Source organism: Acanthaster planci, linkage group LG07, assembly GCF_054643075.1.
Source record: "Acanthaster planci isolate LZ-2023a linkage group LG07, COTS_SCS, whole genome shotgun sequence".
In the NCBI taxonomy this organism is placed as follows: Eukaryota; Metazoa; Echinodermata; class Asteroidea; order Valvatida; family Acanthasteridae; genus Acanthaster; species Acanthaster planci.
The window spans coordinates 12,503,366-12,514,527 of record NC_141783.1 but is presented as its reverse complement, the minus strand read 5'-3'; the positions used below and the strand labels follow the sequence as shown (position 1 = coordinate 12,514,527).

The 11,162-nt window shown below is 42.1% G+C and overlaps 2 protein-coding genes across 3 annotated transcripts in view; both read left to right on the top strand.

Moving 5' to 3' along the window:
* Positions 1-82: 82 nt before the first annotated feature.
* On the top strand, positions 83-7,496 carry LOC110981887 (NHP2-like protein 1). Its single transcript, XM_022239888.2, has 4 exons — positions 83-235; positions 3,400-3,526; positions 5,233-5,370; positions 6,645-7,496. The coding sequence occupies exons 1-4, from the start codon at positions 233-235 to the stop codon at positions 6,767-6,769; spliced, it is 393 nt and encodes a 130-aa protein (XP_022095580.1). The 5' UTR covers positions 83-232; the 3' UTR covers positions 6,770-7,496.
* Positions 7,497-8,740: 1,244 nt separating this feature from the next.
* The window catches only part of LOC110981857 (sodium/calcium exchanger 3-like), a 35,330-nt gene continuing 32,908 nt past the window's right edge, over positions 8,741-11,162 (top strand). For both annotated transcript variants that reach the window (XR_015425902.1, XM_022239839.2), the window contains exon 1: positions 8,741-8,953. The gene's annotated coding sequence lies outside the window, so the exon portion shown is untranslated. The remainder of the gene's footprint in view (positions 8,954-11,162) is intronic.

The window sequence follows — 11,162 nt, the reverse complement described above, 5'->3', positions numbered from 1 at the left end:
TTAGAAAGCGGCCACAAAACTTTGAGCAATGCATGCTGGTATACGTAGTCTGGTTCCAACGTTCGAGTGCACTTACGTTTAAAATGAACTAGTGTTACTGGACACCATACTATGCTTCAAAGCGTTCGTTTTTCATGCAAATCGCACGTGTCTTATCCTCAGTGAAGCTCATCGCAGAGAGGATTAGATTTTTCTTCGCTTTTATCAACATTTCCAATAAATTTGTTGTAGCATGGTAAGAATTGATATTTTTACTAAGTGTCGATTTGTGTTGGGTGAAGAGTTTCCAATTGATAGTCATGAAAACGTAATTTTACGATAGTTGAAATCGGGGCAAAGTTTGTGTTTTCTGCGTAGGCCGAGGGCTATTGCTATAGATATAGCAAGCCATGGTAAGCTGCGTAACGTGGGCCTTTGCTAGCCCAGGTGAACTCCCTGACCGTACTACGTTACGGAGGGAGTAACTATAAAGGGTGCAAAATCGGGTGAAAAATGTTGTAACTAAAATTTGCAACATTTCTACTTTTTCCAAGGAGCCAATTTCACGTCTGTCATGTCTGTAAACAAACAGGTTAGCCCCATTAAGCAGGTCGGGGACAATCTAGCGACGTCACCAGCTTCTGCTTATGTCGCTAGTTCAAGTGGCAATGATGTCATTTTTATTAGGTCACGTGATAATGATGTAATTTTCCTGCGTGACGGGAAAATAACGAGATTTAAAATGCCGGCGGCCAACATGGCTGGAGTCTATGGCAAAATTGTATTCAATTGCTGTTTCGGAAAAGTGCGATGGTAAGCAGAAAATTTGCCAAAGTGAATCGATGGAGATTTTTAATGGCAACATTTTCATGCATAAAGTAAACTTTGGCAAAGCTTCATTTTTTTTGTGAAAACTTTTTCATTGGCCGAGTTGGACTCGCCTGCCAGTCGACTTCGACACATCCAATGATTGATTCGACCGAAAAATCTCCTCGATCCGCTTTTCTAGATACCAAATGAAAAGAAAGTTTCATTTAGATCCGGGTTCATTAAGATCCGCATTTTCACGATTGGAGTTGCTCAATGGACGCCATACGCTCTCCGCTTCTTATTCAGTCCTTCACTACGTAATCTTACCTCCTTCCTTTTTGAGAAGTTTGCAGCTAATTTTTGAACTTCATAAGTTCGTGCACATTGACGTTGACAGCTCGAATCATCATGGCGTCAAGTTTGTGACCCCTAAACCGTGACCTTACATAATGCAAATACAGCACCAGGAGTTCAGATGCGACGGCTACTTCCTTTTTACCCACGCATGGGCTGGCAGTCATGGCAGTGAGCAGTTTAGTTTAGACTTAACCAGTTTTGCAAGATTGAAATGTCACAAAAATGGGGGTCCCCAAGCATACAACCCCCTTACCATCATGACGCCCATTTCCTCTTCATTCCATCCCCACTTCGCCCCATTTCCTATTTGTCCCGTCAGTGTACCCCCAGAACTTTGGGGTGCGAGCTCCGCTCCCAAGAACCCCACAGAAAATGAGCCTGCTTTGCGATAGGTTCCACATGATGTTTAACCCGACAAGTACCAGAGTACAGGGATTCTATTCTAGTTATGTACCCATAGAAATGCTGCTCCATTCCCCCCAAGAGTTCTGTGTGTGGTAGCTTACGTATCTTCGTACTTTGTACAAGAAAAAAAAACGGGCCAAAACCAACGTCCAAGAGTCATGCAGTTCACATGTGTACTTGCGAAGATGAGCCACAACCAAATGGTTGACTACAATTGCGATCCATCCAAACATGTCAAATCAAAACAACTTTCAGCATGTTTAGAGTCACCGGTATTTGAGAAGTTGCCAAAGACCCAACGCTTAATTTTGCCTAGTTTGGATTGCATGTGCCCATATATATTTTATGTACTGAAGTAGGGCCTACACATGTGTAATCGATTTTACGTGATGTCAGGGCCATGTTCATGTACAAGTTTTGTTGGTTGGTCTTTGCATGTTTTAAACTGTCATGTTTGAGTCAAAAGGCATTTACACAGTTTATTTTATTTAACCCCTTCTCGGTGGGAATTTCTTTCCGAAAGCCGACTCCAAGAATTCCAGCTTCGCTTGGCCACGAAGGCCACCTGCCAAACTGCAAATTCTCGGTTTTTGGCCCAGCATGCTCTGCACGCTTTGAATTACACAGTGAAAAGGCTGATTGTTGGGTGGCATGCGGCTCTACTCAAGCTTCCACATTCCTGTTGCCTCTTTTCTAAGTGGGGACTATTGTGAAGCTGGTGATTATGATGCAAATTCGGTCTTTTCATTTCTGGGCTACACGCAAAGACCAATTACCATATATACAAGAGCCAGGGTCTGCCTTCTTTCACCGTGTTCGCTCGAGCGTGAGCGGAGAATTAATAGCTGAAAAGCAGGCTGACGATCTCAATTTTTACGGCGTGTTTTAACGTGTCCCGGCATGAAGAAGTTAAATAACCACAATAATCACGGATTTCGAGAAACCTTGGGCAAGTGTTGATCCAATTAAAGGCAAGCAAATTTACTGCATGGCCTGTCTGATCGGGCAAGCTAAAAAAAAAATTGGTCACGGTCCGAGTCTGGTTGAATATAGGCCGGTGAACAGGTACAGTATGTGTGGGCTCCACAATGTACAAATTACATTTTACTTCCCAGGCCTTGAATATGAATAAGTACGCTAAGTCTCCTCAGAATTTTGTGTAAAATGGTGCAACGTCAAACCTAACAAACTGGATGCCTTGATGAGGGTTGCTGCTGCAGGTCCTCCAAGAAGTGTGTTTGATTTCCATCGTGCATTCAAACTGTGGTCTGGTAAAAAAGTTTGTATTCTTGGTATCTGAATCATTCATATGTGTATGTATTCTGGACATGTATTAAGTTGGAAATAACTTAAAGCAAAATGTGTGAAATATGAGACAACAAACATTTGAAAGATGAGACGTACAGGATGTAGTTATTTTTAAATGTTAGTCTGTTTATAATAATTAATCCATTTGAAAAGCAGTCCACAAACAGAAAAGAATCAGAGCGAATAATGTGTTATTTGTTTTATCGTTATTGTCAAACGAATTGGCTACAAAAAGACATGATGTTGGCTCGTAAATTTGTAGGATGGCTATAAAAAGCAAACATTTGGCGACAACTTAGGCTATTAATTGAAGTTTTCTAGCTGGAACCCTGTGATGTAACATTTAAAAAGAGACTGATTCTTTTTTAGTTGAAGTCGACAATCATTTCAACTTGACTATTGTGAAATCATACTTAGCTGTTGTGAAATTCTGTTGGATCCCCGGGTGTCTCAAGACCCCTGGAAAGGGGGCGAGGTTTAACTTGAACTGGAGAGTGAATTTATTGCTTAACACCGCCTGTATTTTTTGTTGTTGTTCAGGCTGCCCCTGCAGATAATGTCAACCCCAAAGCTTACCCACTGGCTGACCCTCAGCTGTGTGCCAGCATTCTGGACTTGGTGCAGCAAGCAGCCAACTACCACCAGCTCAGGAAAGGGGCTAATGAAGGTCAGAGAAATGTTTATTTAACTTATCCAGCCACCATTAGGGTTACCCTCTTTTGTTTACTTGATTGGCCACTGGTTTCATGTGGAGGCAGTGAGAAGATCTTATTACAGCCCGTTCCCACTTGATCCACCAATTGCGGGATCTGATCCACCTTTTGCCAAATTGCCGGATCAGATCCCCCAATTGGTGGATCAGATTGGGCAATTGTGTGTAGGGGAACGCTAACCGTTATAAGGTGGATCAGGATCAGATCCACCTTTCTTGATCCTCCTCTGGAGCAGGATACAGATCTCCCAATTGGTGGATCAGATCCGGCAATTGTGTGTAGTGGGAACACTAACCGTTGTAAGGTGGATCAGGATCAGATCCACCTTTCTTGATCCTCCTCTGGAGCAGGATACAGATCCCCCAATTGGTGGATCAGATCCTGCAAGTGGCGGGTCACGATCAGATGGGAACGCAAAAGGTGGATCTGATCCGGCAATTTGACCTGTCAACATCCGTCCGTGCATGAGTGGCGTGAAACTGTTGCAGTCTGATGAACAAAGAAATATGTTTTTTGGCGTGTAGCTCATGTGAAATTTTTAACGTGCGCAGCATCCACAACAAACAACTGCTGAACTACTGGCTAGCGAAATGTGTCACCACGCATGCACAATGCATGCATGCCGCGATGTGTACCTTGCCCTTTCACAGTTTTCATTGCGCATTCGTCCGTTTCTTAACCTTTTTCATTTTTTGTGTAATTTCACTTGCTTTCCGTCAAAAACTAATTCCATGTTAGCGTATAGCCCGCAGCGTTTGACAGAGTATCAAAAATGGAAGCAAAGTTTGAAGAGACAGCGTACTAGGCTGAACATTCGGTCCGATTCAAGGTCGTCACGTCAGTAGAACTCCACACCCAAAACACCGCAGGGTCACATGCATGCTGCCCCAGCACGCAATACTGTCACTGAGCGCTTAGCAAGCTAGCACATGCGCAATACCGAACTCAGTGACCTTTCGGGCTCGAAATTTCCGTCCAAAAAGGTGGATCAAGCGCTAGTGGGAACGCGACTTGCGGTTTCATTGCGGTAAGATAACAATCACACCAAAATGCTGGATCAAGATCCACCTTTTCCCAGTTCAAGTGGGAACGTGCTGTTTGCTACTCGTAACAGCTTTACTTACACTGTGGGGATATACAAGCCACAAGTGGCCATGTTGAAGGGCACCATCTGTAGTCACCTGTTGAACTTTATGCAAGAGGAACTTAGAAAGCCTCAGGTAGTTGAAAGAAATTACTTCTGAAATGCATGAAGTTGCAGTTTCACACCGTTGGTGCAAAAAGATGAAGTTGTGCAAGCAGCCAGTAGCAGAGTAGTTTTCAAAGCACTTTCCTGGAAGTGCATGCTGGATTCTTAATGTCTGTCAGGTAGGTTGTTCCAATAATTGTATTTCAGACTTCATAATAAAAAGCAGTTTCCCTCCTTTCCTCTTTTTCCCCATCAGAGAGATTCTCTTGTATGTGTTCAATCAGCCTACATGTAGATCCCATCTATTGTCAAATATCCTGTTGATGGTGGGAAGTAGTGCCATACATAAATGTTATTGATGCAGATGGAGATCGTAAAGGCACTGTGTAATTATTCAATTTGAGTAAGTGTAGAAAATACAAGAAGATTTTCTGTCAATAATCAGGTTGATCTGCCATGTTCCTCTTGCAGCCACCAAGACCCTGAATCGTGGCATTGCTGAGTTTGTCGTCTTAGCTGCAGATACGGAACCCCTTGAGATTCTCCTTCATCTCCCGCTGCTCTGTGAGGACAAGAATGTCCCTTACGTCTTTGTCAGATCAAAACAAGGTGAGTTTACAACTTGGCACATCTAAAATTTTACTCTGAAGGCTTGCTGCATACGTACTGATGCATGAAATGAACAGACCAAGTTAGATCCTTGGATTAAGCTTGGTGAAGTTTAACCCTGTCTGCTCTCAAGTCTTCAAACTCAATATAAGTTTTCACACTCTAGATAGTTAGGGTTTACAGTGATTATCTGGTGACATAGTTGACTTGTACTCACATGTGTTCCTAAAACCTCACAGTACTGGTTCTCTGTTGACCCAGCGCAGACGGCAGATTCCAACTCGTCTAGATTCAGTGAAAATTAGGACCACTTTGGATGAAAAATGAACCTCTGTTCAATTTTGCCCGGTAGCCAGGATATCTTTTGTGTGCAAATTACCAGGGAAGATTAACTAGTGGTTGACAAAGGGTCTGCTCTCAAACTTGCCGATAGTTGACCTATGATTATCCCTAACCACACTGAATCCAGCAATAACCAACAGTGGACTTTTTCTGTTGGATTTTGTTGGTGTGAGTTGTGAAAAAAAGGCCTCTTATCTAACTGCTGGATTCTATCAGGTTCAGCAGGTTTCACACTTTCATATTTGTTGGATGTCATTGGATTCAGAAGTAGAATCATAGTTCTAAAGTAACTCTCTGTGATACTGAGAATGGTCGTGAGTTGTTTTATGCCGACATACTGGTGTTGAAAATAATAAAAACTACCATTATATGTTTCTACACAGTTTGCTGATAAAGTCCCACGGGCATCATTTGTGTAACGTTCTGAAGATAGTGCATAGTTGTATTAGCAGTCTGGAGTATTGCCATATTTGGACAGCCTATTACGTTACAATCTTGCACAATATGACCAATCACAAGGCTTGTTCTAGCAGCCTGCAACGGATTGCATGGGTGTTACCATGTTACAGGGTGCTTTTCTAACATGTTGCAGCATCTGGAGCAAAAACCACTAACGACAGATATCAATTACAAAAATTTGACTGGCTGTGCAAAAAGCTGACTACAGGCATAAACTAGAAGTTCTAAAAACATGTTTGTGCCGGTGGGATGTAAAATTCGTCGTTGCCAACTTGAGATATTCAATATAAAATTTTGACAAAAATTACTCCATCAGTGTAGGAAAGGTCACTATGCCCATTTGTGGTAATACTCTAGACTGATTAGCTTATCCTTTCCATGCTAATTTTGAGATTGCCATGCACTTATTTCTTTTTGCAGCCCAACTTTTATCTTTGCAGTTATCCATCGTGATTAACTGTTGTATTTTGCAGCATTGGGTCGTGCCTGCGGCGTCTCGCGCCCCGTCATTTCCTGTTCTGTCACCACCAATGAGGGCTCTCAGCTGAAATCTCAAATCCAAACGATCCGTCAAAACATTGAGAGACTGCTTCTGTAAGGGGCTGGGACTGCAGTTTGCTTGCGCCATTTTCCCAAACTTGACTACAATGTTCATCATCAGAAATACAGACCACTGTCACTTTTTTGGTTTATTTTAGGGGTTCTGAGGGGCGGGGGTGTTTATTTCTGGTCACTACCTGGTGACATTCACTGAAGTTACACCTCAAATATTCCAAAATCCAACAACTGGTTGTGAAGGATATTTGTGGATATCGTACCATCAAGTCATAGTCTTTGTATCCAATTTATTTAAAGTGGAAAGAATTTTCCATGCACAATGTACAGTGTTGGTTCCTGGTACTACCAGACTGGTAGATTAAGAAAAGTTTCCTCAATACCCAGAGTGAGGCTTAAAAACTCCCAATGTTAAACGCTGAAAGCTGATATTTTCCCCAAAATGGCTTTTATTGTATACAGTATTGACAAACCCAACTGTAGTGATTGTGTCTTTTTAACATTTATTCCAACCCTAATTTTCAAGCTCCTGCAGGGTAACTCCCAATTCTATTTCACTTAAGGAAGTGTTGGATACTGATCTATCCACTGAATGATTTTCAACGTTTTGCACAGTAAGGCCAGTTAAAAGGACCCTATTTAATCAAACTGTGGACACAAATGAACTGATCTAAAAGTCCACCACTGGGAATCATGAGCTATTTGAAAACTTTGATAAGATGTGTTAATTTTCATGTTTAATAAATGGCCAGGTTTGTACAGAAATGTAACACGTGTCCTCTTTAATGCTTTTTTTATTGATGGTTTTATGTTCTTCCTTGCCCCCAAATCCAAATTCATGTGAAAGAAATGTGGTCTTCATCAATAATCTTTGCATCTGTAGGAAAGAGCAGGGTTACAAAATGACCTACTCTGTATATTAAATCAAACCATTCTATAACCTGTCCCATGGTGCGTTCCCTGCTCACTATTTAGTTGAGCAGTGATGCTATCATGTAGCTGAAGTAAGGCCCACCAACTCAATAGCACCAAAGTGCCACCCCCCCCACACACACACTTACCCATTTAACGGTATTTGTGAGCCTTGGTTTCTCGGCAAAGTATTTCCTGTCTGTTTTTATTTCAGTATATTCGAAGTTAAATACTGGGACTTCATTGGGAGGAAAAGGGGGCTCATTCAGAGACGGAACCGTACCCCAAAGGCGGTTCCAAGGACCCCTGGGTCAAAGTCGGGTTGTGAAGGCTTTATTTTCCTCCTCAATACTCAAACTGATGCAAAATCAATTCCAAGCTTTGTTTTCTGAGTACGTGTTTCACAAAGCGCTCCATGGATCAGGATCTGTGTTGGAGAAGTCTAGGTTTATGGATGTATGATTGTCTAAAGGTGGCCTTACATCAGAGCTTGAGAACTGGGTTCGCGGCACGTTCGCCAGAGAAAAGCCGCGACCGCAACCGAACAGGGCCTTTTTCCTTGAGTCCACCACTGAAAATGGGATATTTTGCACCTTCTCGAATCTATGTTGTTGTAGGTTGGGTCGAAAATCCCAGTTCCATGAAAAGCCAACGAGAACGCATTTTTAGCGGTACATGCATCTGATTTGATGAAAGAAAGGTATTAAAGTAATTGATCAATGTAAACGCCAGTGCTGCAAACATACACACGTGCGTAAACGCCAGCGCTGTAAACATACACACGTGCGTAGCGACGAAGCCTAAAACCAAATAATGTGCGCCACCTGTCGTTGGGGTGGAGATGGCTTCGTCTATTTTTTTTGAGTAGCATTTCAGAAATCTAACTATTTACGAGCAAAGAAAACCATTTATTTAGGTATGTCCAAATAAATTTCTTGACGTTAAACTTTAATATAAATTAGAATGGTTTCTATATTTTCTTTTTTCAGATAATTTAACAGATGAAAACATTTTTTTTTTATTGCTACAACATCATACTCACCCCACTAAAATAGAACAATCCATATTGTTCGCACCCTGTGCTTGTGCTGCGCTGGACGCACGTAATACAATGTAGTACGATGCAACGTCCCGATGCAACGACAGGTTGACGAATTTGTATGTGGGAGAATATTTTCAGGACAAGTAATAAATTATCGCCAGTGTCTCTGGTGAAGTTGCTGACCGGTACACTGCTGAGAGCTCCAGAAATGTGGATGCGAGTCGCATCGGGAATTGACGGAAGATTAACCGAACCAGAAGCAAGCAAGCCAAGGTAAGATTTTTAAGGAAAGCGTTAACTTTCGGTATAACCAGATAGGGCCTAACGTAATTAGGGCTAGTGATTTGAGCGTCTTTTCGAACCTCCGTGAAAAATTTGAGTTACCAGGGGTTACTAGTAGTAGGCCTACCTTCTTATTCTTCCATAGATGCCTATAGTTTCAGCGCACATTTTCAGTCACAAACAATCGTTAGCTAGTTCTATCAATACTGTCTTGTCTTGCATGCACTGTTGCTTTGAGCTGTTGTCTACAGTCCATCGAGTCGGTCCGCCAGGTCATGAAGGTCAGGATGTGCTGATTGGCTGCGCTTTGACATGCATGAGAATGGCATCTGGAGGATACAGGCGTTGTCCTCGTGGAAGATTCTCTGATTCTCAGAAGAGCTGCAACTAAACATTTAACTAGTCATACGAATGAAAAATCTTTCGTTTGTATTTTAATTTGAATTGTCCCTTTGTTTGTTGTTTTTTTTTGTTTCGTCATAGGGCATCTAGGCTACATATCTTGAGCAAGTAAGGGATGCTTTGACCATAGAGCTAGGAACATGCTCTGAGCAAACTCTCGCACATGTACTCATGCAATAGTGGTAAAGCTCAAGATGTTTGCACTGGTCAGTGGCAGATCAAAGGGGAGCTAGTAGGGGCCAGCTGGGGCCATGCCCTTGAAAGACCCCACTCTACATGTATTTTAATCCGCCCCGAGCTGAAGTGCACCATCAATCGGCGAAAGAAAGACAGGTGGTTACAAGCGGGTGCTTGCACGCGTTCTGCATGTCCGCAAAGACATACATGCTGCAATAAATTAGTTACGCGTACTCAGCTTGCTCCGTGTATGTATGTGCATATACTTGCGCGCCTCATGGTGCGCCTATGCGGTGAGTACATGTACCCAAAACACACCTTATTTTGTTCCGCTCGGGGCGTGTTGTTTTTTGTACTAGTTGTTTTGGGTCCATGTCATTCCCATTCCTTCAAAAAGTGTGTGAAAGGTTCCATAATGTAACCCCACCCTTCAAAAAGGCCATAAAAGGTTTATAGGCATACATGTACTTAAAAAACCCCAAAATACTTGTACGTGTAGTAACTGTTATTAAGATACCAGTAACAGTGCACTGCATGAGGACAGTGGACGGAAACGTTGAAGTGCCCCATGGTAGGGGATTCTATTGTAAACTAAGCAACCTCCTGAGTCCCGTAGATAAGATTACAAATACATGTACAAATACTTTACCGGTACAGTTTGTATTAATGTGTACACAGTACTGTGGGCAGCTGGGTAGTTTTCTGTGTGAAGGGTGCCTACTCAAATTTGCTTTGATATTACAGTGCACCAAAAACAACATTGAGGGACCACTACAACATGAATGTTTGGCACAGTTCTATCAACACGGATCGGTTAGCTGAAGAAAACCAGGGAGTGGGAGTGTAGGACTAGACACACCTGTTTGTTTGTAAGCAGAAGCAATTGCCTCTCAGCTAGCTTACATTTTGCTTCGAACTTAATTCTTCAATTGAAAACCTATCAGCCTACATAGATGCTCCGAAAACTTTGTTGTATTTCTGTATAACATGGCAAACAACAGTGTGACTTGAAGGGGCATGTTTCCCTATTGCTGTATGGCTGGTGTGATGTCATGTCGACTGCAAGAATAAATTCAACAGTGGGCGCTGGGTTGTCAATTTTTGTCTGACTGAACTTGAGTGGTCGACAAATTGTATACAGGAACTTGCTTCACTGTAAATTCAATCTGTTGGACATGGCAAACGTTAGGATTCAGAGTTTGTGTCCAGTTGCTCAGAATACATTCAGAAAGGAAAAAAAAATACAGCCATTGGAAGCATTAAATTTCTGTTTGTCAAATCTGATCCGGAACATTTTTATTGAAGTCACACCAAATGGCAAAAGGAAGACTGAAATTCTGTACATGAATGCAGTTGATCACTTCCTGCCAAGAGGGATGTCCTGGAAATGAACTAACTTGTCACATGTCCAAATGTATATTGACCTTAAAAAGGTGCGTACGTACACCAGTTTGTTTGTGTTGGGGTTGTTTTATCGTTTCACCTTTGTGTTAATGGAAAGTTGGTTGGAGCAGTAACTGGAATACGTAATTTGAAACTTCTTTTGGATAAGACCGGTAGTTCTGTAGAAATAGATTTCTTGTAGACAGGATAAGAACCTGGGCATGACTTGTTTCGTTCT

Coding starts and splice junctions, on each gene's coding strand:
- LOC110981887 (XM_022239888.2), top strand. Junction 3,527..5,232: donor CAGGAAAGGGGCTAATGAAG/GTCAGAGAAATG, acceptor TTCCTCTTGCAG/CCACCAAGACCCTGAATCGT. Junction 5,371..6,644: donor CTTTGTCAGATCAAAACAAG/GTGAGTTTACAA, acceptor TGTATTTTGCAG/CATTGGGTCGTGCCTGCGGC.